The 21,985-nt window shown below is 38.1% G+C and overlaps 2 protein-coding genes and 1 pseudogene across 9 annotated transcripts; all 3 read left to right on the forward strand.

Annotated features, from left to right (window-relative positions):
- Positions 1-1,361: 1,361 nt before the first annotated feature.
- LOC147496123 (midasin-like) lies at positions 1,362-9,262 on the forward strand. 7 transcript variants are annotated; one of them, XM_086564907.1, is made up of 12 exons: positions 1,362-2,275; positions 2,360-2,496; positions 2,582-3,821; positions 3,932-3,979; positions 5,097-5,163; positions 5,245-5,375; positions 5,457-5,621; positions 5,764-5,839; positions 5,914-6,026; positions 7,381-7,509; positions 8,613-8,849; positions 9,126-9,262. In XM_086564907.1, exons 5-10 carry the CDS (start codon positions 5,154-5,156, stop codon positions 7,387-7,389), a joined length of 504 nt encoding a protein of 167 aa, XP_086421033.1. In that variant the 5' UTR covers positions 1,362-2,275; positions 2,360-2,496; positions 2,582-3,821; positions 3,932-3,979; positions 5,097-5,153; the 3' UTR covers positions 7,390-7,509; positions 8,613-8,849; positions 9,126-9,262. The 7 variants fall into 7 exon arrangements, with proteins under 7 accessions (XP_086421033.1, XP_086421028.1, XP_086421027.1 ...); XM_086564902.1 differs by lacking the exons at positions 7,381-7,509; positions 8,613-8,849; positions 9,126-9,262 and having other exon boundaries at positions 2,582-2,638; positions 2,732-3,821; positions 5,914-6,261; XM_086564901.1 differs by lacking the exons at positions 7,381-7,509; positions 8,613-8,849; positions 9,126-9,262 and having other exon boundaries at positions 5,914-6,261.
- Positions 7,470-10,156, forward strand: LOC147496124 (protein LEAD-SENSITIVE 1 pseudogene; annotated as a pseudogene).
- A 5,435-nt stretch (positions 10,157-15,591) lies between these two features.
- Positions 15,592-20,353, forward strand: LOC147496125 (midasin-like). 2 transcript variants are annotated; one of them, XR_015197987.1, is made up of 9 exons: positions 15,592-16,010; positions 17,346-17,444; positions 17,538-17,638; positions 17,736-17,825; positions 17,893-17,958; positions 18,046-18,210; positions 18,287-18,493; positions 18,580-19,471; positions 19,564-20,353. XR_015197987.1 is itself a non-coding variant. In XM_086564895.1 (7 exons), exons 1-7 carry the CDS (start codon positions 15,947-15,949, stop codon positions 18,317-18,319), a joined length of 618 nt encoding a protein of 205 aa, XP_086421021.1. In that variant the 5' UTR covers positions 15,592-15,946; the 3' UTR covers positions 18,320-18,529. The 2 variants fall into 2 exon arrangements, 1 of the variants encoding a protein (XP_086421021.1); XM_086564895.1 differs by lacking the exons at positions 18,580-19,471; positions 19,564-20,353 and having other exon boundaries at positions 18,287-18,529.
- Positions 20,354-21,985: the final 1,632 nt, after the last annotated feature.

The raw sequence follows: 21,985 nt of genomic DNA on the forward strand, positions 1-21,985 counted from the left end.
CAGACTTTTCAGATTTTGAACGGGTATCGGGTTATTCGAACCCATGTTGGTTTTCAACGGGTCGGGTTTGAAATCAGGTATTTTGTTGAGAAGTGTGACCAAATCCAACCCTAATCCTATATTTCGGGTATCCATCGGGCTCGGGTTCGAATTTCAGATAGAATAAAGCCCAATATAAATGAAGAAAGAAGACAATAAAAAACTTTATTTGAAATATATTTTTACATTTTATTCCTTTTTCGGCTATCTACTAATCCTTCAAACAAAATAAAACTTCTAATAAACTTGGAAATAATTATCACATATACTCGGACATAATTATTTGATATGATTTAAAAATAGATGGACTCGGAATAAACTATAGACACATGATCACGTGCAATTACTGAAAAAATTGGAAATCCCGACATAATTTTTTTCATAATTCAATATTTATCTAACTCATTTTTTTATATGAGATTAGTAGTATGCAATTGGAATCGGATTTGGGGTTAGATTTCGGTCCGGATTCGGTTTCAGGTTTTTAGCTCTTTTAACGGGGTTAGGACTAAATTATCGGGTTGGGCTCGAGTCGGTCCGGGTTTAGAAAATGTGACCAAGTCCTATCCTATGTTCGGGTTCAGTGCGAGTATTTTGGGTGGGTTTCGGGCCTAGTATAAGGTAGCTCCAGTGCCCAAAATTGGCTTTGCCGTCTGCTTTTAGCCTTTGTGTTTTGTATCCACTAGACCAACAGTAAAATGCCAGACAAAGTCCAGCCACGAAATAAAACAAATTGGAATTAGTAACTGCCAGCATGCAATACAATTGGAACAAATAAAAAAGCAGTTGAACGAATCCACCACCGAACAAACAACAAGAAGAAACATTGTTCCACACGGGGTTTGAAAGCAAGCTTTGATTCTTTGATTCTTTTCAAAGCTTGCCCCAAAACTCTCTCTTCACACTTGACACTTGACACAAAAAAAAAAAAAAAAAAAAAGATGCAAACTTTAACCATTCTCCTCATATTTTTATTCATCTTAAGTCCCTACAATGTCTGCGTTCATTCACAGAAGGACTCGACGTATATTGAATTACCAACCAGCGGCGATGATCTCTGCCCATCGGGTTTAGAAAAGGCCCACGACCAATCTTGTCCGGTGAATTGTTTTACAACTGATCCGGTTTGTGGAATCGATGGGGTGACATATTGGTGTGGATGTGCTGATGCTTATTGTTCCGGTACACGTGTTGCCAAATTAGGATTTTGTGAAGTGGGGAATGGTGGGAATGGGAATGGTCCTGTTTCTGGTCAGGCCCTTCTTCTTGTTCACATTGTTTGGCTTATTATTTTAGGCTTTTCTGTTTTGTTTGGCCTTTTTTAATGTATTGTGTCATCAATTTGTTGTATTGCATTGTATTGTATGTAATAGAAAACAAAGAGAGAGAAATTCTTTTGATTTTAATTTCCTTGGAGATTGTAATTTGTTTTGAGAAATTGATTGATGGTTTTAGTTTTGCAGTTTACCATAATTGTCTTGTGTATATTGTGGACTTTTCATGTAATTCTCAACTCTTGCCTCACTGTTGCGAAAACGAATGTGCATAGAAAAGTACAATTTGAAGTAAATTTAAAGAGAAATATAAATAGCTAGATGAGTTTTGGATGTGTCCGAGCTGGTTACGTTTAGGGTTTCTTGTCTCATTAGCAAACCTTATATCAGATTGTACTCAGTTCGCAAGCTAGTTTTTCCTTTAGCTTTTGCATCAGCTTGCTTTCTTAGGCTTTGTCTTATGGAATTCAACTAAACACATTGAGGTAGCTACTCAGTTACCTTTGTTCGAGAAATCGTCATCTTGAGTCTATCAGTTGACAATAAAGATCATGGTTTAGCTATGTTCTTCTTGTCATATTCATATGTTTTTGGAAATGTAAATCGTGGATAGATTGTTCTAGTTTGCAGCTAATGTTACTGGTAGTGTGATACTTCTTTGGGCATGCGGTATCTGTTGAGCACCTAAAGTAGGAGCGCGAAATTTCTCTATCCTTAGTTCTATTTCTATTCTTGCTTCCTTAGCGTTCTTGTTCTGTGAGAATAGATGATAGAATGGTGTAGACGTTGGAGGCTGCTATAAGTTTGGTATTTTTCTTTTAACTCTCCTTCAAAATTTGTTATACACCATCAATTTGAATGTCAATGGCAGAGATCTGCTGAAGTGGTGCAAACGCATACAAAGCTTAGGATTTCTGGGACATAGTTTGTCTGGCCACGAACGTAAAATCATTTATGTTGAGGTGGGATGCTTGTGGCTCATTTTGCCACAAAGAACTACTTATATTTGCTATTTTGTCCCTAATGAGTAGGTTTTTGTTGTCCAGGCTGTAGATATATTTGCAGCTTCCTCGGCTTCTTGTGTAAATCGGTTGATCATAATGAAAGAAATTGCGAAAATCTGGGGAGTATCGGCCTTAGAAATAGAAACTTTACATCCCCCGTCCATAAGCCTTCAGTTCAGGTCTATATCTTGATTATCTGTTTTTGAGTTTATTGCTTCATCTTTCTGCTTCATTACTTTAGGTTTTACCTCTTTAAATCTGTAGGAGTTGCCATCTGGATTTCAGATTGGTCGAATTACCCTGAATTGGAGTAGAAATGTGGTATGTGTTATATTTAAGCTTTGAATTTGAACATGATTCCTTGGATTATTCTTATTCTTTTTCTGTTTGAATATCTTTATATGTTTCCCTCAGGTACATAACCAAACAAGACCTTTTGTAGATATTCCTAGTTCATTACATATTCTTGAGAAGATTGCATGTTCTGTTAAGCACAATGAGCCTGTTCATATGTTTTTGTTCTAGTCTGCAGCTAATGTTATTGGTAGTGTGATACTTCTTTGGGCATGCGGTGTCCATTGAACGCCTACAGTAGGAGCGCAAATTTTATGTACCTTATTTTTTTCCTTTCTTGCTTCCTTAGCGTTCTTGTTATGTGAGAATAGATAATAGAATGGCGTAGGTGTTGAGCAGAGCTGCTATAATATTTTTCTATTACAATGTGTATCAATTTCTTTGACAGTGCTGAAACTTCGTAAATTGATCAAAAATGATGGCAAACAGATTGTAAGAAGAGACACACTGTGTCCATGACTATTTGTAGGCAAATGATAATTCCAGTCAGGGCACTGGACTATCCTCGAAAATACTCAGGACATTGTTCTGAGTTACCTTTGCTGCAACATCTACCTGGCAGAAGTGCAAAACGTGTCCATGAGAATGTGTAGATTAATGACACTTTCCTGAACTTTCGTTTAAAGTTCTTAGGACATAGTTTTGAGTTACCTTTGCTGCAACATCTGCCTGGCAGAAGTGCAGAACGAGTCGATGACTATTGGTAGGTAAATGATACTCAGTCAGAACCCTGGACTTTTCTTTAAAGTTTTTAGGACATAGTTTTGAGTTACTTTTGCATGGCAGAAGAAGGGGGAGTTAAATTCTTTAGGTTTCCCAGCGAAGCATTAAAATCAATAATAAGGGTACGTTTGGCAACCCTTGGAATTCTCACATTAACTGATTTTCGTGGGTATTACCATTCTCATGGGCTGTTCGGTAAAAATAACGGCATGAATTAGAATTCCCGTGAGAATAGGACTACCACATTCGGCGGTACTCGAAGTCGCACCCATTTGCGTGAGAAACGGGAATAAGATTTTGGGAGAATTCTCGCAAAGTTAGTTGCCAAGAATAGTTGGGTTTGTTATGCTCAAATCTATTTAACAACTCCACTCCAAGCTTTATCATCTACCTCAAACATATTCTCTTTTGCAACAAGTTCAACAAGGTACAGTAAAGTCTTCTTCTTGTAATATTTTTTTCATTGTATGTCTTCTTATTTATTTTTCATTGTTTTCTCTTCGTTAATACGCAAAGTCTTCGTCTTGAAAATGCTAGGTGTGCAGGTTCGAAAATCGTTTTGTAGTAGCGGTGATACTCTCGCAGGTACTGCTACTTATCCTTTGGTATTTGTTTTCCTCTGTTTTCATGTTGGCGTGCTTAGAATAAGTGTGGTGCTGATTATAATTGCCGTCATTATAAGAACGATCACTGTAATGGTAGTTTTCATATTTTGTTTGATTCATAATTGTTGTGATTTGGACTTGGTGGAAACTATTCTTTTGTGTTTGTGTTGGTTGTCTGGAAGCCATTATGTGTTGTTTCTTGCATGTGGATTCTGAATTTGGGTTGGAAAATTCTAGCACCCTTGTTATTGTTATGTGAATACTTACCTAAAATAGCACGTGTGTGCTCCACTTCATCAAAATCTTGTCTAGTAATCTTCTTGATGTTTCTTGCCAAAGCTTACAACTTGTGGTTGTGTAGTTCACTTGTTTAAAAGTGCTGGTTTCTTCTCTTTCATGTGTTAAAGAGTATGACTCTTGCTCTAACCAAAAGAGAAGTCAATATATCAACTAAAGAAGAAACGATCAGTTAACTTGCTGGTGAGGAATCGCTTTCAAACGGCATTGGTCCAATTGGCTTATAGATGATTCTGCACTTGTGTAGTGTGAATACTTGGTCTTACTCTCTTACCTTGTAGACTTGTAGTGATAATGCATAGAAAATTAGGTTAATAAACAAGAGAAATTAATAACTCCCAGCTGGTGAAAGCAGCCTGCTGACAATATATAAACTGCTGAAATAAATAAATAGTATTCAGAAGACCTTCCAAGTTCGAAGTAGTAGAAGAGCCAGAGCTACAAAAATTCTAGTTGATCTAACTACTAATATGCCAAGTGCTGTAGACCAACTGTCTAAGCTCAGTGGCACTGTCTTTATATGCGATTGGTTTAATGACACATTATATGCGATTGGTTTAATGACACATTCAGTTTAAATACAACATGGTGTCGGCAATGTTAATGCACTCCCCATCACCCCTTTGAGAATTTTTTTACACACATCTATGGAGGCAATCCGCAAATTGATGATGTACTAATCCCAGGGATTATCATGTCTGGTCTACATTGGTAGTTGGGAAATTATATGTTTGTTTCTTTTCTGACGCGACTCTGGCAGCTGCTAATATCTTATTCTATTTCTGTTCGGTTTCAATCAGATCTCTGACGCAGAAAATCTGTTTTCCTTCATCGAATCTTATAGATTGGGTTTGGTAATGGTCAAAGGTGAATTCTTCTTTTGAACTAGTTCTATAAATCGATACTATATTGTGCAATGGTCTTACACTGTTGTCTTTCTATTGCCAGCCCGTCCAGCTTTATTACCGTGTAGCCTGGATGCTAAGATTGTGCCTGAGTACTTACTCTCTCTATGCTTGGGATATGAAGAAAAGTTTGGACAAATGCATCACCCAGCTCGGATCTACAATATTTATAAGGTTATCCACGTTACTTAGGATTTGCTTTGCATCTTGATTTTCTGTCGCAGAAAATTTCATGATATGCTTCTTCCTTTACAGGATTCAAATGCTCCTGTGATGGCTAAAATGGTAAATCCACTTATCACCATTCAGCAGCGGCTTCTCTTTCTTTTGATTGAGTGGCCTGATCATCCGGGTCTCCAGAAAGTTCTGGATATAACCAAGATGCTGTTAGCTATTCCGTTGACTACGCCTCTGCCGAAGGTAGTGAGTTTAGTGCCAGATCCCAGTTTTCTTCTGGCTACTGCTTCAATGAATTTCTCAGATACATATGACGAGGATACTTGTAGAGATTGATCTTGTCTATGCTACAGCTGTTCCTTACATTTTTATTTCTTTTGTGAAGGTTCTTTCTGCTCTTCAATTTTTACTTAACAAAGCTCATCAACTGGAAGAAAATGCTCCAAAATTATCTGTTCCTGGTTAGTTATTCCCCTTAAGAAAATTGGCATTGGTTTGCAGTATTTCTACTAATGTACTAATTTGTTGTTTACAGGTCAGATGCAGCCAATTCTTAACCTTGTTTTCACATGGCAAAAGATGGAGCTCGAGTCTTGGCCCGCTTTGCTTGATGGAGTTCAGGAACAGTATGAAGTTAATTCTGGGAAGGTAAATCACGGTGGCCCACCGACAATTCCCTTTTTTCAGTTTTCTCTGTAAAAATTGAACGGAGATTGTTCTCTATCTCAACCAAACTTTTGTGTTTCTGTTGGTTGTCTGGAAGCCATTATGTGTTGTTTCTTGCATGTGGATTCTGAATTTGGGTTGGAAAATTCTAGCACCCTTGTTATTGTTATGTGAATACTTACCTAAAATAGCACGTTTGTGTTCCACTTCATCAAAATCTTGTCTAGTAATCTTCTCGATGTTTCTTGCCAAAGCTTACAACTTGTGGTTGTGTAGTTCACTTGTTTAAAAGTGTGTGTTAAAGAGTATGACTTTTGCTCTAACCAAAAGAGAAGTCAATATATCAACTAAAGAAGAAACGGTCAGTTAACTTGCTGGTGAGGAATCGATTTCAAATGGCATTGGTCCAATTGGCTTATAGATGATTCTGCACTTGTGCAGTGTGAATACTTGGGCTGTGTTTGATAGCACCATTTTTCACGGCAAATTGTGGCAAATGCAAAAAATCACCCATTTGCCGCTGTTTGATACGTTTTTCAATCGGTGGCAAATTTTGATATTCTTTGATTTGCCACCATTTTCATGGCAAAATTTTCTCTGGGGGGAGGTATGTAAATTTTGCCACGCCAAAACAACACACAAATTTGCCACCAACAGAAAAAAGATAACAAAAAAGAGCCCGATAACATATTTCCAAAACCCAACCCACCTTCGCCAGTTCGCTTGCCTTCAACATCAAACCACTGAGCTGCAATTCTCTCACGATGAGAAAATCTCCCTGCCTCTCCTTTAACAGGTTCGTTCCTCGATTCTTCTCATCTCTTCTTGTATATAATTTTATAATAATAATTAAAAGTAAGAGTGAGGTTATGTGTTTCATCAAATTTCATTGTGTCACAACTCACTCGGAAGTTTAACATCACCCCATTTCAAAATTTGATATGTTTAGGGTTAGGGATTATCCAATTTGTTGAAATTGGGCTTTTAAATTTGTTGACTTTTTAGTTTGTGTGGAGAGGTAGATTTGTCTCAGTTTGGAATTGACCCAAGTAAATGTAAGTAACGAGCAATCTTTGGTCTTTCAAGTCAGGAGTATTGACTGCAATTAGATTTTATTGTGGATATAAGTTATTTTTCATTTCGCAATTCTTTTGTCGGGTTTGTTTCTTGCACAGTTTTGGACCAAATTTTCAAGTTGTTTTTGAGTTTTTTTTTTTTTCCCCCTATTAGAACCAATTTTTAAATGTTTTCGATAGCTCTGACACCTGCATTGCCTTGGGTCTTTAGAACTGTTTATTAAGCGAGATGCTGATATAACTTTTTTATTTGTCTGCAGACAAGCTAAGTGTACTATCCTTCCTTGAGGCTCTAGACGATTCTGTTGCAAAAGTATCTGATTCTGAAGATACGGAGTTGCCATCTCAAATGCCTAGTGGTAGTGATGCTATGGAAGCTGGGGGAAAAGGTAAAACATATTTGGCTAATGAATTCTGTTTTTCTTGGGAAGAGGAAATGTAGAATGAAGGGAAAAAGAAGATTCCATGGTGTTCTTTTTCACCAGAGTTATATATGTACACAAAACCAATACATTTCAGTTTTTCAGATTGTTTTACATCAACTAGGTAATTGCCCGATGGTTTGAAATTTTTGTAATACTCTGGGTTTTGTTGAAAACCAATTCAATGAAGTGAACTGAACTGAAAGCCAGAGACCTTGCACAATGGCATATTTGAACGGCCACGCTTTCTTCTTCCATTTTTAGATTACCTTCTAAATCTCCTTCTTCTTCGGTTATTAATTAGTAATCGTTATTTGACTTCTTCATTACGAGCTGTTTCTAGTTATTCTTCTTCTTCTTCTTTGAAATTGAATAATAATAATAGTCATTGGAGATTTCCGATTAGTATTAATTCTTTGATTAGAAATACTTTTGTTTCTTCTCCTTTGATTCATCAGTTTCGAAGGAAGATTGCTTCTATGGGTATAATTTAAATCTTCATTTGACTTTTTTTCATTTGTTAATAGATTAGTGAAAAATTAAATCTAATATACTTGTATACTGATTAAAATGATTTGTGAGCTCGTCATATTAAATCATATTGTGAATGTTAGTTCATAGTTCATAGTTATTTGATTATGGACGGTGATCTCTGTTTCCTTTAAATATTGCAAAATGAATTTTGAAATGCACTAGTGTTTACTTGTACTCTTTGTTGATCGATTCATGATTGTATTCAGCTCATTGTTTGGTTATTTAGTTTTGTTGAATGCTACGTTGAAAGAGATAAGTTATTGGGTTGTTGATCGAGTTCACTGTTCTTTGAGTGTAAAATGAATTATACATACAGATCTAAAAATGAATTCTAAATTGCACAAATATTTGCTTGGACACTGCATAAAGTGGTTATTGTTGTGAGGATTTTGGAACACTAGCAATATTACTTATGTATAAACTCTGCAGTTGTCACATGTTCTGTTTCTTAGTGGATTGCTTGAATGACTCTTTGTTCTGTTTAGTTTCTCGATTTATATATATTTGTTTGATTCTGGGTTGTCCTTTGTTCTCAGCTTCTGAGAATCCTTTCAAGGGAATCTTGACCAGTTTTCCCAAAAGTGGAGGTAGTGAGTTCGGAAAGTACTACAGTCTACCAATTAAGCAACAAATAATTTGTATACTTTCTTTAAAAATCATCCCTTACCAAGGTGCAAGGTGCATATAAGTATAGAATGGATGAGAGGTGTTGTTTCAGGGCTTTGGGCATTCATTATGGGCATTCATCTGGAGGAGCCACGCTGGTATAGCAGGTTGGTTGATGTGTATGTTTCTTGTGGATATTCTTCTTGATTATAAGAGAGAGAAGAGAATTGTAAGGTCTTCAATTATTATTTGATAAAAAGAATATTTAAAAGGGCCACACTGCTTCAATTCTACCCTTTTTGTATAGAAAAGTGGGCATACTAAATTTCTAATATTTAAAAAGTTTTTTTTTTTGCAATTTAAGCAGTATGTTTTTTTCTTGTATTTATTGTACATTAATTTATTCACCGTACCCACAAGTATCCAATACTCCCTTGCTGCAGGAATTTATGTTGGTGATGATAAAGTTGTCCATTTCACCAGAGGAAGAGGCCAAGAAGTGGGCACTGGTACAGTGTTGGATGTTCTTCTTGTCAGCTCAGGACCTGCTCGATCTCTAGTTCCTTGCACTGTCTACACAGCTCGAAGAAGGTAATGGCGTTGTGTCATCTTGCCTTAATTGCTTCCTTTCTGGTGGAATTCTGTACCATTTTGAGTATGAAGTCGGGCCTGCTCTCTTTCTAGCAAAAGCACGAGGTGGAACCTGCACTCTAGCAGTGTCAGACCCAGATAACATTGTACGTTCACCAAGCCACCTATTTACTTACAATGGATTTGGGTGCTACAATGTATTCACAAAAAATTGTGAGGACTTTGCTATCTACTGCAAGACGGGTCTGCTTGTTGTTGAACAAGGAATATTAGGCCAGAGCGGGCAGGTGGTGTCGATTGTAGGTGGACCTCTTGCAGCTGTTTTATCGACGCCATTACGCCTTGTTACCGCTAATGTGTATGGGATGGTGGCAATGGGTGTAGGGGTCTACTGTGCTAGTCGATATGCTGCTGACATTGGCAAGAGGAACGATGTGATTAAAGTTGAGGCAGAGGATCTGGTAACAAGGCTGGCAACAGGTAGGCTCCAAGTTGCTGAGACAATGGCCATTGTGCCTGCGGTTCAAGTACGGTAGTGATCCGGAACATGTGTATACTTGATGTGAGAGGGTTAATAATCTGTTGGAAGTTGCATGTTGGTGATTTGGTTTGTGAACTGTGTCATCATTATTTGGTGTAGTTGTTGTTCTTTGGGTATGTCGTTTGGGCTTTCTGTCCTTGGTGTAGTTGTTTTTCTTTTATTTGCTAGCCTGTAATCATGTATTATGGTGGCTGTCTCAGACGATTCTGTGTCGGAAGCCCTTGGTGTAGTTGGTTTTCTTTTATTTGTTTGCCTGTAATATCCAGACTACTATCTTGGGCCTTATATTACTGGTTCTGCAATTTCTGCACAATAAGATTGTTGGCAACATCCAAAGTATAAGTGAAGTACTGTTGATTTAAATTTTTGTTTAAGTATTCATTTAGATTTTATATGATCGGATTCTGAGTGTTGGAAATTACAGAGACAGTAAGCAACATTTTCCTTGCTTCGGAATAAATGATGAAATTTTTATAAAGATTGGAGTTTTCTCTTGTCTATCTATAGTTGAAACAAGACTGAGGTTGATCTGAATGGCCTCCTTGTTTTTTAAATGGTTAAGATAGTAGTTATGTTACGACATTTGTTTAGTTTATTTCATATGAACTCCTCAGTCCTCACTGTTGAGTACGTTTTAGTTCTCAGGCATCATAGTTTGGGCTAGGTGGAATGTTACCTAACCTTTTTGAATTTCGCTCGGAAATGTCTTGAATTTCAGGCTCAAGAAAATTGTTAAGAACGATTTTGATTGAGAGAGAGACTCTACCAGAATTGAGAGAGGGAGAGTGTTGAGGCGGGCTAACCTTGAGAGAGAGAGAGTGAGAGAAACGAATACAAATTTGCCTCTTAAGTGGGAATATTTATCAAGCACGCTTTAAGAGATTAACATCGTGTCTTTCATTCAATGGAATCGTATGCAAATAAAATAAATTTGAGTAGCTATAATTTTTAAATCTTAAATATTTTAAAAGCACAAAAAATGAAATATTTGCCGTGACAAATTTAGACAATCAAACAACAGTAAATGGTTGCAAATAAGGGCAAATGATATTTACCACAGTATCATCAAACAGTGGCAAATTAAATTTGCTATAAGTTATTTGCAATTGTTACATAGCAAATTTGTCAGTGGCAAATGGTGACAAAATTTGCATTTTCCACAGCTCCTATCAAACATAGCCTTGGTCTTACTCTCTTACCTTGTAGACTTGTAGTGATAATGCGTAGAAAATTAAGTTAATAAACAAGAGAAATTGATAACAACTCCCAGCTGGTGAAAGCAACCTGCTGACAATATATAAACTGCTGAAACAAATAAATAGTATTCAGAAGACCTTCCAAGTTCGAATCAGTAAAAGAGCCAGAGCTACAAAAATTCCAGTTGATCTAACTACTAATATGCCAAGTGCTGTAGACCAACTGTCTAAGTTCAGTGGCACTGTCTTTATATGCTTAGCGATTGGTTTAATGACACCTCCAGTTGGGATTAATGGGGCGTTTGAGTCATATGCAAACGTTACAACCTTTAGCATATTTGTGATTACTGTAATCGTCAATATTTGTATACAAATGGCCATAGGTGTGATTTACTGTTTCACTTTAGAACATTCCCTCGTCATGTTCTGCATGTTGTGATTGTTCATAAAGTTATGGATTAACAAGGTTGTTAGTATCCTGGAAAACAATAAGATAGCCTGTCAGAACTGATTTTTGGGCACTCTAAAGTGTAAAATGATATAAGGTTGTGGAACCTAAAAGACTTACTTATACAGACCTCAACAATTTTGCTAGCTTGATTGGAAGGCTTTTAAACTCCATTGCTGATAATCTTTATAAGCATCTAGCATCTATCATATGCATGTGATTTAAGTATTTAAGTTGCATTGCATTTAGAGTATTTAAGTCCATCTGCTAGGGCCACCTATGTACATCTACGTGCTTCCCCTCTGGAATCTCCCTGTTCTGATTCGAAACCCACAATCTCGTAGTTCTTCGTCACACAGTCAGGGTCATTAGATTCCCAAACCAAACGTTCTACTTGTGTTCACAACACAACATCACCAAGTATCAGGTTCCCTTGTAGGATATCCCACACTTGTCTCTGGATGTGTACTGTGAAATGACCACACAATGTGTAGTCCTGAACTCATATATCCCTTTAGCTAACACTAACAAAATATAAGTTAAACAAAAATAGAAGCATGTAGAAACGATAAATTTTAAAGTGGCTCTTTATACATGTGAAAACTTTCTCACGGCGTAAGATACAAGAATTACTCTATCTGCTTCTCACGGCATAAGATACAAGAATTACTCTATCATAGAACAGGTGTACTCCATCTCCATTCAGTGGCGGAGCCAGGATTTTGAGTGAGGGTGAGCCACAAAAAGGGAAACATTTGAGGCCTTGTATGGTACAAAACTAAGAGATTGCATTGCATACAATTATTTTGGTGTATGTTAAGACACTAATGTTTTAGTTTGATATAGTTCTGTTTTTGCTCCAATTATATGTCACCAAAGAGATATCGATTTCAATTCTTACAAAAGATATGTTGTAACAGTTTTGATGGACATACACCTCTATCATTTGATGAGAAAGGGAAGTCAAATTGTATTCTCTAATAAAACTTGTGTATAAAACATTACATTCCCACATCTTTTGTTTTGAATTTTTTTTGCTTTACACCAAACTGAGACTATTGCTAGTTGCTACTACTTTGGGATGGACTCAATGCGTACAGAAGATATTTCCTCAATATTTAGATGGTTGGTCCATAGGGAAAGGAGCTACTATGAGTTTACGTGGTTTTTTATGAATATAATATAAACTGATCCAACTTAAAATTTAAAACACCGAAAAGAAGTATAAACTGAAAAGAGAGGAACAACTTATTAGTACTTTGCTATACACAAAAAAGCTACAATGGAATTTGCTTGCCGAGGCACAAATTTGGCACTGACGAAGTATCTGAATAAGTCAAAATTCATGGGTTCTTTGCACAGCTTGGTTGTTGTACAACCCTCTATATGTCTTGAAGAACTGTCTAAAAATATCGATCGACATTTTTGCTGCATACAAAGCTTCCCAGAACTTCTAACAGATCTTAGGGCTAGGTGAAAACTTTCTCCGTCAAAGCAGTATATTATTTTATACTAAACACAGTGTATACTAAATTTAGAAATAAATTAGAGGTGATATACTCTTCATACGAGGAAGAGTGCATCCTATGATCCTAAATTCCTAATACATACGGACAAACCAACCCACGTAGAGTGAGTTATACCTACTTCCATGACTACTAAAACAGAACTACATGAGAAAGGTAATGCAACATTTAGAATTTTAGATACAATTTTTTTCAGTATATAGGCAGGGAGGGAGGGAGGGAGGAGGGAGAAGTCAAGAAGGTTGAGAGTAGAGAGAACGTGAGGGATTTTTGGGTTTCATTTCCTTTTTGTACGTGTCGTGGTTTTGTTTTGTGCGTGTTAATTATATTTTTTGCTTTTTTTGAGAAATCTGAGGGTGAGCCAGGGCGTACCCTGGGCCCCCCCTGGCTCCGCCACTGTCTCCATTCCCTCCTTGAGCATCACCCCTCCAGTTCTTAGAACCTCCTCCACTTGTTAGAAATTGCAGTGGATCGGACTGCAGTAGAACCTAATTCCTTTAACTGTCATTGCTACTTGAAGACAAATAGTGCACATACCTTTTGTCCAAATAAAGCAATAAAGCTTCGGCAACGGAAGTGGAATCGAATCGATTAAAGACACGCCTTGTCTCGTTTGTCGCACTTACAATTACTAGAATAGTGACTTTGTTTTCACACAAGAAAACCCTATTTAGCTTGCTAATGATTAATGGAGAGAAGAGATAATGAGCATAGAAATCAAAGAGAAAAACCTACGTTATTCCCAATATATAGGCATAAAAGGAGATATGATTGTTGTTTATCGGATCAATCTCTCTAAGTGTTTTAGATACACCGGAGACTTGAATTGAGTCCTTATCCAACACACATTGTGGACGTATACCCCAAGTCTTACATCTCCCACTCGTCCATCTTTGGTACTATTATACCATTCTCTTATCCAACTACAACATTGCAAACTTCATACAGAGAGATAAAGCGTGCGACCAATGAGAGCTTGCTTTCATGAGAGAGTTTCAAATCAAGTCATTCCCCACTGAAATGGCACATCACATCTCTAACAACTCATAATTGCCCTAGACTTATTTGGTCACATTTGGTTGAATATTTTCTAATCCCTCAAGAGTCTTAACTCAGATTAATATTCAACCCAATACGCATGTTTGAGTTCTCAAAAAATAAAAATAAATCATATAAATAATTATAGATATGGATATCATACTAGAATTAAAAATTATGGAAAAATCAAGTAGTTTTGCCGGCAGGAACTCAAAGTCAATGCGTACATATTGCCTCCAGAATGTGTTACCAAATAGTCATCCTCAATTCCTCGTGTCATTTAGTTTCAGATTAATTGCTTTCCCAGACATGTTCCATAGGCTTAAATTATGCTTAGCCATAGGTCACAAGCTAGAGTAGCATACATCAAAATCTACTTCATGACACAGTCATTAGTCACTGAGGGCATAAAACAAGAATATGCTCACACAGTAAGTAAACAAGGATCAATTACTTACTCATATTAGGTCGAATAAGCACATGTAGTATGATTACATGCTACGGTGGAGCTCTTAAAGAAGTCGTCAACTTCCACACCATACGAATCTTAGTCAAGTCGCTTACCAAGCGCCTCACTTGAGTTTTTCAATCCAATTCCTTACCAAAGGAATCGATTAAAGTCTCACATCCGGCTAACAGGCTTTCATTATAATTTGAAAAAATTAATAACTCATCTCAACTATTTGAGGTGATAATTTGTATGCACCAAGCTCACATCCATTGTGCCATTGGATTATTAAAATCTAATCAACCTTTCTAAGGTAAAAGATTTTAACTTATTCATACATATCTCATCTTGCTCACATTCCATGTGCCAAGGTGGTCTCCGTGTGAGTGAACGACCAAAGCCTTATGACGAATATCCATATAATCTAACAACAAAAAATATGGAAACAATATGTGCATAGAATAATTTCATGTAGTAAAGAATCTAACGATCTCAAAAAACATGAATAACTATCAAAGTTATAAGGTCATTACATACAAAATCATAACCTACAAAGTCCTAAGCTCCTAACATGAGCCATAAAGGAATCCCTTGGGATCGCCTTAGTAAAGGGATCTGCCACCATGTCCTTCGTAGATATATGTTTGAGGATCACCTTTTTATGCACAACCATATCACGAATGTAGTGGTAACGAATGTCTATGTGCTTGGATTTTCCATGGTACTTAGGATCTTTAGCGAATGCTAATGCTGCCATGTTATCACAATATACTGTGACAGGGTCTTTGGTATTTTGCACTACATTTAGTCGCTTAAAGATTCTTCTTAACCAAACTGCTTCCTGAACAGCAGCACAACAAGCAACATACTCGGACTCCATTGTGGACAATGCAATGCATGCTTGTTTCTTACTACTCCAAGAAATAGCACCTCCCTCGAAGTAAGAATGTATAGCGGGCGTGGATCTCACGCTCATCCAAGTCACTAGCCCAATCAGCATCATCACTGTACCCGTGAAGGTTTGCTCTTGCTCCTTGATAGCAAAGCATATAGTCTGAAAAATTTAGATCACTTCTTTTTGTACTTAGTTTGTTATTTGGTTTAACGTTAGAGCTCCACTTGGGCTGGCATGATTTGGTGCTTTAGGAGTAATTGCATTTTGAAGCGTCATTGAGCAGGAAAAATTCTGGATATACGTCTTATTTTGTTGGTTTACTTAGTTGAAGATAGCAGTATAGCACTTATGTTGGATAGATCTTATTTTATATTTGATTGTTCTCAAAAGGCTCGTTCTTGTAGGATTTCCTTGTACGGTAGTTGAATGTTCGTTTTGGTATATCCATTAGTGTGACCATCTGTTGTACAGCTTAGTAAGATTTACTGTTGTAACAGCAGAGCGATATTCATTCAGAGGATTCACAATTATCTCAATTGCAAACCTTTGGCTGGGATGCAATTGGAAGAAGCGAAGAAAGTATGTTGAATAATGTGGTGCAATCTGACAAGTATTTTGGTATTGCTCCATTCAATATAAGTAAAGGTAAAGATATATTTATTGTCATTTATTTAATTACTTCATATTAAATTTTATATTGTGTATTTTGAAGTGATACACTCGATGTAATTGTTGCACCAAACTTTGAAAATCTTAAATATAGGCTGGGATCATCAAATCAACAATACGAGCAACAATAAAAAGTCACAAGTTAGTAGGAATGGCCATTTCATAAGCAACATCACTGTCATGCAAGAAAGATTTAATATTTGTTTTTTGTGTGTTTATGTTTTTTTTTGCTAAGTTACATTGACATGGACACGTGTGTCTGTATTTGGTACGGATACGAGAGGTCTGACACGGCAAATTAAAAAAAACTGAGGTGTTACATACAATGTGTCCGTGTCGTGTCCGACAAGGATACATGGATATGTATCCGACACTGTTTATTTTTAAAATATGGCTTGTCGATGTAACATAGTTATTTTGCTTTGTTTTATTTGATACATTAGCTTTATTTATTCAATACCTAAACCGGGGAAAATTGTTATCGAGAACCTTGGCCCAACCTGCCAATGTTTGACCAGTAGGCCATGAGCCAAGTTCATATTCCTATTTCTTTAGTCCTAAAAAACATCATATCGTCTTTCTATGGTCAAAGATTTGGGAGGAGTGGACAGATACATTGTTCAGGGACTTTATGTTCTGATGTGGTTCCTTGCTCGGCTATGCATGATCACATTCTTTTGTTTTAGTTTTCTCTCACAGTTGTAGCTTTTTCTATTATCGCTCATGTATTTGTCTTTCCCTTTGTTGTGTCCAAGTGGGATATCTCACTCTACGAAGTTTGACTTTATGATTATATATACATACATCACATTTCACCGATAAAAAAAAAAACTTCCAAGATAAGTTAACATTGTCTTGAACAATTCTCAAAAAGGCTAAAAAGCACTAAAGCCAATAAGAAAAAGAATAATGAAGTCTGAACCAAGAAAGCATATTAAATCTCCCTCCATTTGCTTGTTGCCATCACTGTATGCATTATTGTTGTCATTCCCTAATTGTCTCCGGGGCTGCTTCTTTAATCATCATTTTCAAACCTCTCCACAATTTGTAAAGAAAACAAAGCCCATCGCGACAGTAAATTTTTCTTAAAAAGTGCCCACACACCACGGAGCGCACCATAAGAAAAAGGCTAGTATGTCGCAACATGGAGAGTGCCTTTGCCCATGCGCCTTATTTGTTAACGCTGTTTGTTTTCTTAACATAGCATGGCACTCTCTATGTCCAAGTGGTTGCAATAGGAGGACGAGTGGTGGACCATGTCCCTGTCTTGCTCATAATCAAATTTTCTTTTCTTGGTTGTATCTTTATAAGGTGATGATGATTGCAAGCCTGAAGGATTTGAATTCTTGGCACCAACCACCTGTAGAAATGCAATGCGGGTACTGCGAGCAATGCAACTTAGGAAGCCTGGTTTGTACCTATGACAGTATTGTTTCGCAGAAATATTTCTTTAAATATTGGTTTCTTGTTTACCATATTTTAAATGGTCTGTATGTTTTTCAGTCCTCTTGGAAGGTAGCCCAGGTGTCGGGAAAACAAGCTTAATCGTTGCAATAGGCAAATATTCTGGGCACAGGGTTGTGCGCATCAACCTTTCTGGGCAGGTGTCCGTTTTTTCCATGTTGCTCTTTTATGTCTCACACCGGTATTTACTTGCAATATACCTCTGACTCACAAATTTGAAATATAATATGTTTTTAGACTGACATCATGGATTTATTGGGGTCTGACTTACCTGTTGAGGATGCGGAGGGAATGAGGTTTGCTTGGTCTGATGGAATCCTTCTTCAGGTTAAATGCCTTACTGTTGCAGTTGATTTACATTTCTATTAAATTTGACGCGGTTATATCATTGTAGGCTCTTAAGAATGGTGATTGGGTACTGCTGGATGAACTTAATCTTGCCCCACAATCTGTCTTAGAGGTATGATTAGTCTTATTTCTGTGCTGCCTTTTCCTTCTTTAGCAATACACCTTTCTGCCATAATGCTGATAATGCTATTGGTAACAGGGTTTGAATGCTATTCTTGACCATCGTGCTGAGGTCTTCATTCCAGAGCTTGGTCAGACGTACAAGTGCCCGACATCTTTCCGAGTGTTTGCCTGCCAAAATCCTTCTTGTCAGGGTGGGGGGTGGAAATGGCTTCCGAAGTCCTTCCTCAATCGTTTCACTAAGGTTTGGGTTTTGCTTGATAAGAATTTCTTCAGTTTTTTTATAAGTGCTAGGAATTTGATCCTCTTCATTTTTTCAGGTTTATGTTGATGAGTTGGTGGATGATGACTAGTTTTACATATGTAATTCACTTCATCCGTCAATCCCAAAACCATTGCTTTCGAAGTTGATACTCTTCAATAAGAGATTGTATTCGGATACCATGATCTCTCACAACTATGGACGGGAGGGTTCCCGTGGGAGTTCAATCTGCGTGACATTATTCGATCTTGCCAGATCATAGAAGGTGTAATTTCCTTATCTTCAGTAGATCGGAGTCCTTTATGTGTTTGTTAATCATGTCTTTTTATAAGCAATCATTCTGTACTACAGGTGCACTGGAGAGCTCGAAGGAGGATGTCTTTCTCAACACTGTCTACATTCAGAGGATGCGTACAGCAGCTGACCGCCAAGAAGTTGTAAAACTATGTGCAGAGGTTTTTGGGGTGAAGCCATTCATAAACCCTTACCCAAGACTGCAGGTTAATCCACGTTACTTGATTGTGGGGAACACGGTTATTGAAAGAAATTGTTTCCAACCATCTGAAACTTTAAAGAGCCAACTTAGTATATTGCCAGGAATTCGTCATGGCTTGGAATCTGTTAGCACTGTGTGCAGCATCAGTGGCTGTGCATATTGGTAGGTCCATCAGCATCTGGGAAGTCTTCAGTGGTTAGATTACTTGCTGATTTGACTGGTAATGTGCTCAACGAACTAAATCTTTCATCTGCAACGGACATTTCTGAGTTGCTTGGATGCTTTGAGCAATACAATGCTTTTCGTAGTTTCCGCTCGGCCCTAACTCAAGTTGAGAGATACATTGATGAGTATTGCGGTCTTAGTTTGGAATTGGAGGCTATAGTACTTGAACGCAAAGATCTAGTCTCCAAATGGTTCAAATTGTTATCCAGCATGTATGGCAACCCGACAGCTGCATCTGCTTCAGCATATGCCGATAGTTGGAAAAGTGGATCAGGCAGTTCTCTTGCCCCATTGATTCTTATCGTTGAACAACTAAAACTGGGTCTGGAGAAGTATCACTTTCCTGTTTCTGGTTCAGCCAAGAACCTAAATAAAGTTCTGAAAAGCCTCAAAGACTTGCTAGACTATACAAAGAAAGAGGCATCCCCAACAAAGTTTGAATGGGTCACCGGGATGTTAATAAAAGCTATCGAATGTGGTGAATGGATTGTTCTGGAAAATGCTAATCTGTGCAACCCCACGGTAAGCTGATAAGCCCATTTTGTTTTATTTGTTTTTTTGGTTTTTCCTTTTACTGACCGCCTTCTTTATATTTCCCGTCGTTCATATATTAGGTTCTTGATAGAATAAATTCTCTAGTGGAGCCAAGTGGATCAATCACTCTTAATGAACGTGGGCTTGTCGAAGGGAGACCAGTGGTTCTATGCCCGAAATGCAAATTTCGGATTTTCCTCACAGTTAATCCAAGGTATGGTGAAGTGTCTAGAGCGATGCGGAATAGAGGAGTTGAATTCATGATGCAGCCAGATTGGTTACATGAGGGCGAAGATGGATATAACCTGAAGGGAACAGGGATTAATGATGTGAAGAGGTTCCTAGTTCTCTCAGGTATCCCCTCGAGTGTTTTGGTTGATGTGATGACTGAAGCACATATGTTTGCACGAGACACTGGTGTACACCTTGGTGTGCAAATTACACTTCTTGAGCTTTCGTGCTGGGTTCAGTTATTCCAGCAGCTTCTAATGAATGGAAGTACGCCTCTGTGGAGCCTCCACCTAAGTTGGGAGCATACCTATCTGTTGGGGTTTATACCAATACCAATCGGTTCCCCCACTACACAGATAACTTGTATGAACACACTTCAACTCCAGATAAATCTCAAATATCACAAACTACCTATACTAACATGCCCAACTCGCTAAACAACTATCAACAACAAATAATAATGTAAAGCAGTAAAAGCAAACCACAACACAAAGATTTACCGTGGTTCGGCCAATGATGCCTACTTCCACAAGAGCCAGTTCTTAATAAAATGGGAAGGAAGATTACAATCTCTCCTTTCAGTCTCTCACCTTACTAGATCACTCTTATCTCTTTACAGGGTTGTATATCTGTAAAGGTTCTCTCTCTTTGTTTTAGTCTGGATTCCAATCCTTCTGACTTGTTTTGGTTCTGTTGGTTAGGTTTTCCAAAACCTTGATTTTGGTTTTTATCTCCAAAAACCAAATTTATGAATCTTGTAGCAAGCCCACGAAAAATAGACTGGCGCGCGGGCCTCACTCTGGCGAAGTCGCTTAAAGACTGAAGCCGAGCGGTCGCCTATATGTTATGGAACTCGGCCGAAGTCGGCTATATCTGGCCTGGGCGCCGCCTCGACTTCGATGTCGAGTTTGCCCGCTTTCTCTCGATCCGGTTTCTCTCCTCATGTGAGGGATAACTCGACAATCTCCCCTCGAGCGGTGAGGGGATACCTCCATGCAATTGCCAAATCAATAGGGAGGAGTGTCGCGCCATTCCGCAATAGCCGCAACAAACATCAAACTTACCTTTTCGGTAAGACTTTGGTCATCATATCCGACCCGTTCTTGTCGGTATGGATCTTCTCGATACACAAATGCTTGTCTTCGAAAGTACTTCTCTAATCCAATGATAACGCATGCGTGTATGTGCTTGGATCTAGAATGAAAACTTCAGTTCTTGCTCAAGTGGATGGCGCTCGACCGTCACATAGAACTACAAACTGTTTACTCGCTTTAGCCCTAGTTAAATTCGAAGAACCTCTTCATCCATAGCAACTCTTTTGCAACACTCGATTGGCTGCAATGTGCTTTCGGCTTCGTAGTGGAGAGGGGCAACACACTTTTGCAACTTAGATTGCCAAGAAACCGCTCCCCGCAAAAAAGTAACCGGATAACCGGGAGGTGGACTTCATCGAGTCAACATCACCGCCATGTGCTCATCGATGTAGCCTTCAAGTAAGGGCTTACTTCCACCAAAACAAACCACGATTTGGAAGTGCCTTTGAGATATCTCAATATCCACTTAACACCTTCCCAATGCTCTTTTACCCGTTTGGCGAAATCGCTTACCACCCCAACGGCGAAAAGCAATATCGGTCTAGTACACACCATGGCATACATCAAACCGCCCATCATCGGGATGCATAAGGAATCTTTTCCATCGACTCGCTCATGCTCACCCTTTAGGACACATCTCTTTGGTCATGCGGGCCGCCACCAAGCGGACAAGCGGTAGGCGCTTTGATCCATGTTGAATCTCTTCAACACCTTTCTCGATATAGCTTTCTTGAAAAGCCACAACTTCCCACTCTTTTCTCAATCGCGGTGATCCGCGATCCCAAGTATCTGCTTTGCTTGACCCAAATCCTTCATCTCAAAGGACTTACTCAAGTCTTTCTTCACTTGGATATCTTGTTGATGTTTGGGCCAACTATCGACATATCATCCACATCACAATGAATAGCCTGATGAAATCCCCATCCGGAAATCTCTGAACAAACACACAATGATCGGGAGCGGACTTCTTGTATCCTTGCTTCGCCATAAAGGAATCAAACTTTATGTACCAATCGTCTCGGTGCTTGCTTCAACCCATACAAGCTCTTTATCGGCTTGCATACTAGGTGCTCCTTGCCTTTGACCTCAAACCCTCGGGTGGGTCCATGTAGACATCTTCTTCAAGGTCTCCATGAAGAAAAGTTTGTCTTAACATCTAGCCTGCTCAACCTCTAGG

This window comes from Coptis chinensis, chromosome 6 (genome assembly GCF_015680905.1).
Source record: "Coptis chinensis isolate HL-2020 chromosome 6, ASM1568090v1, whole genome shotgun sequence".
Taxonomy (NCBI): Eukaryota; Viridiplantae; Streptophyta; class Magnoliopsida; order Ranunculales; family Ranunculaceae; genus Coptis; species Coptis chinensis.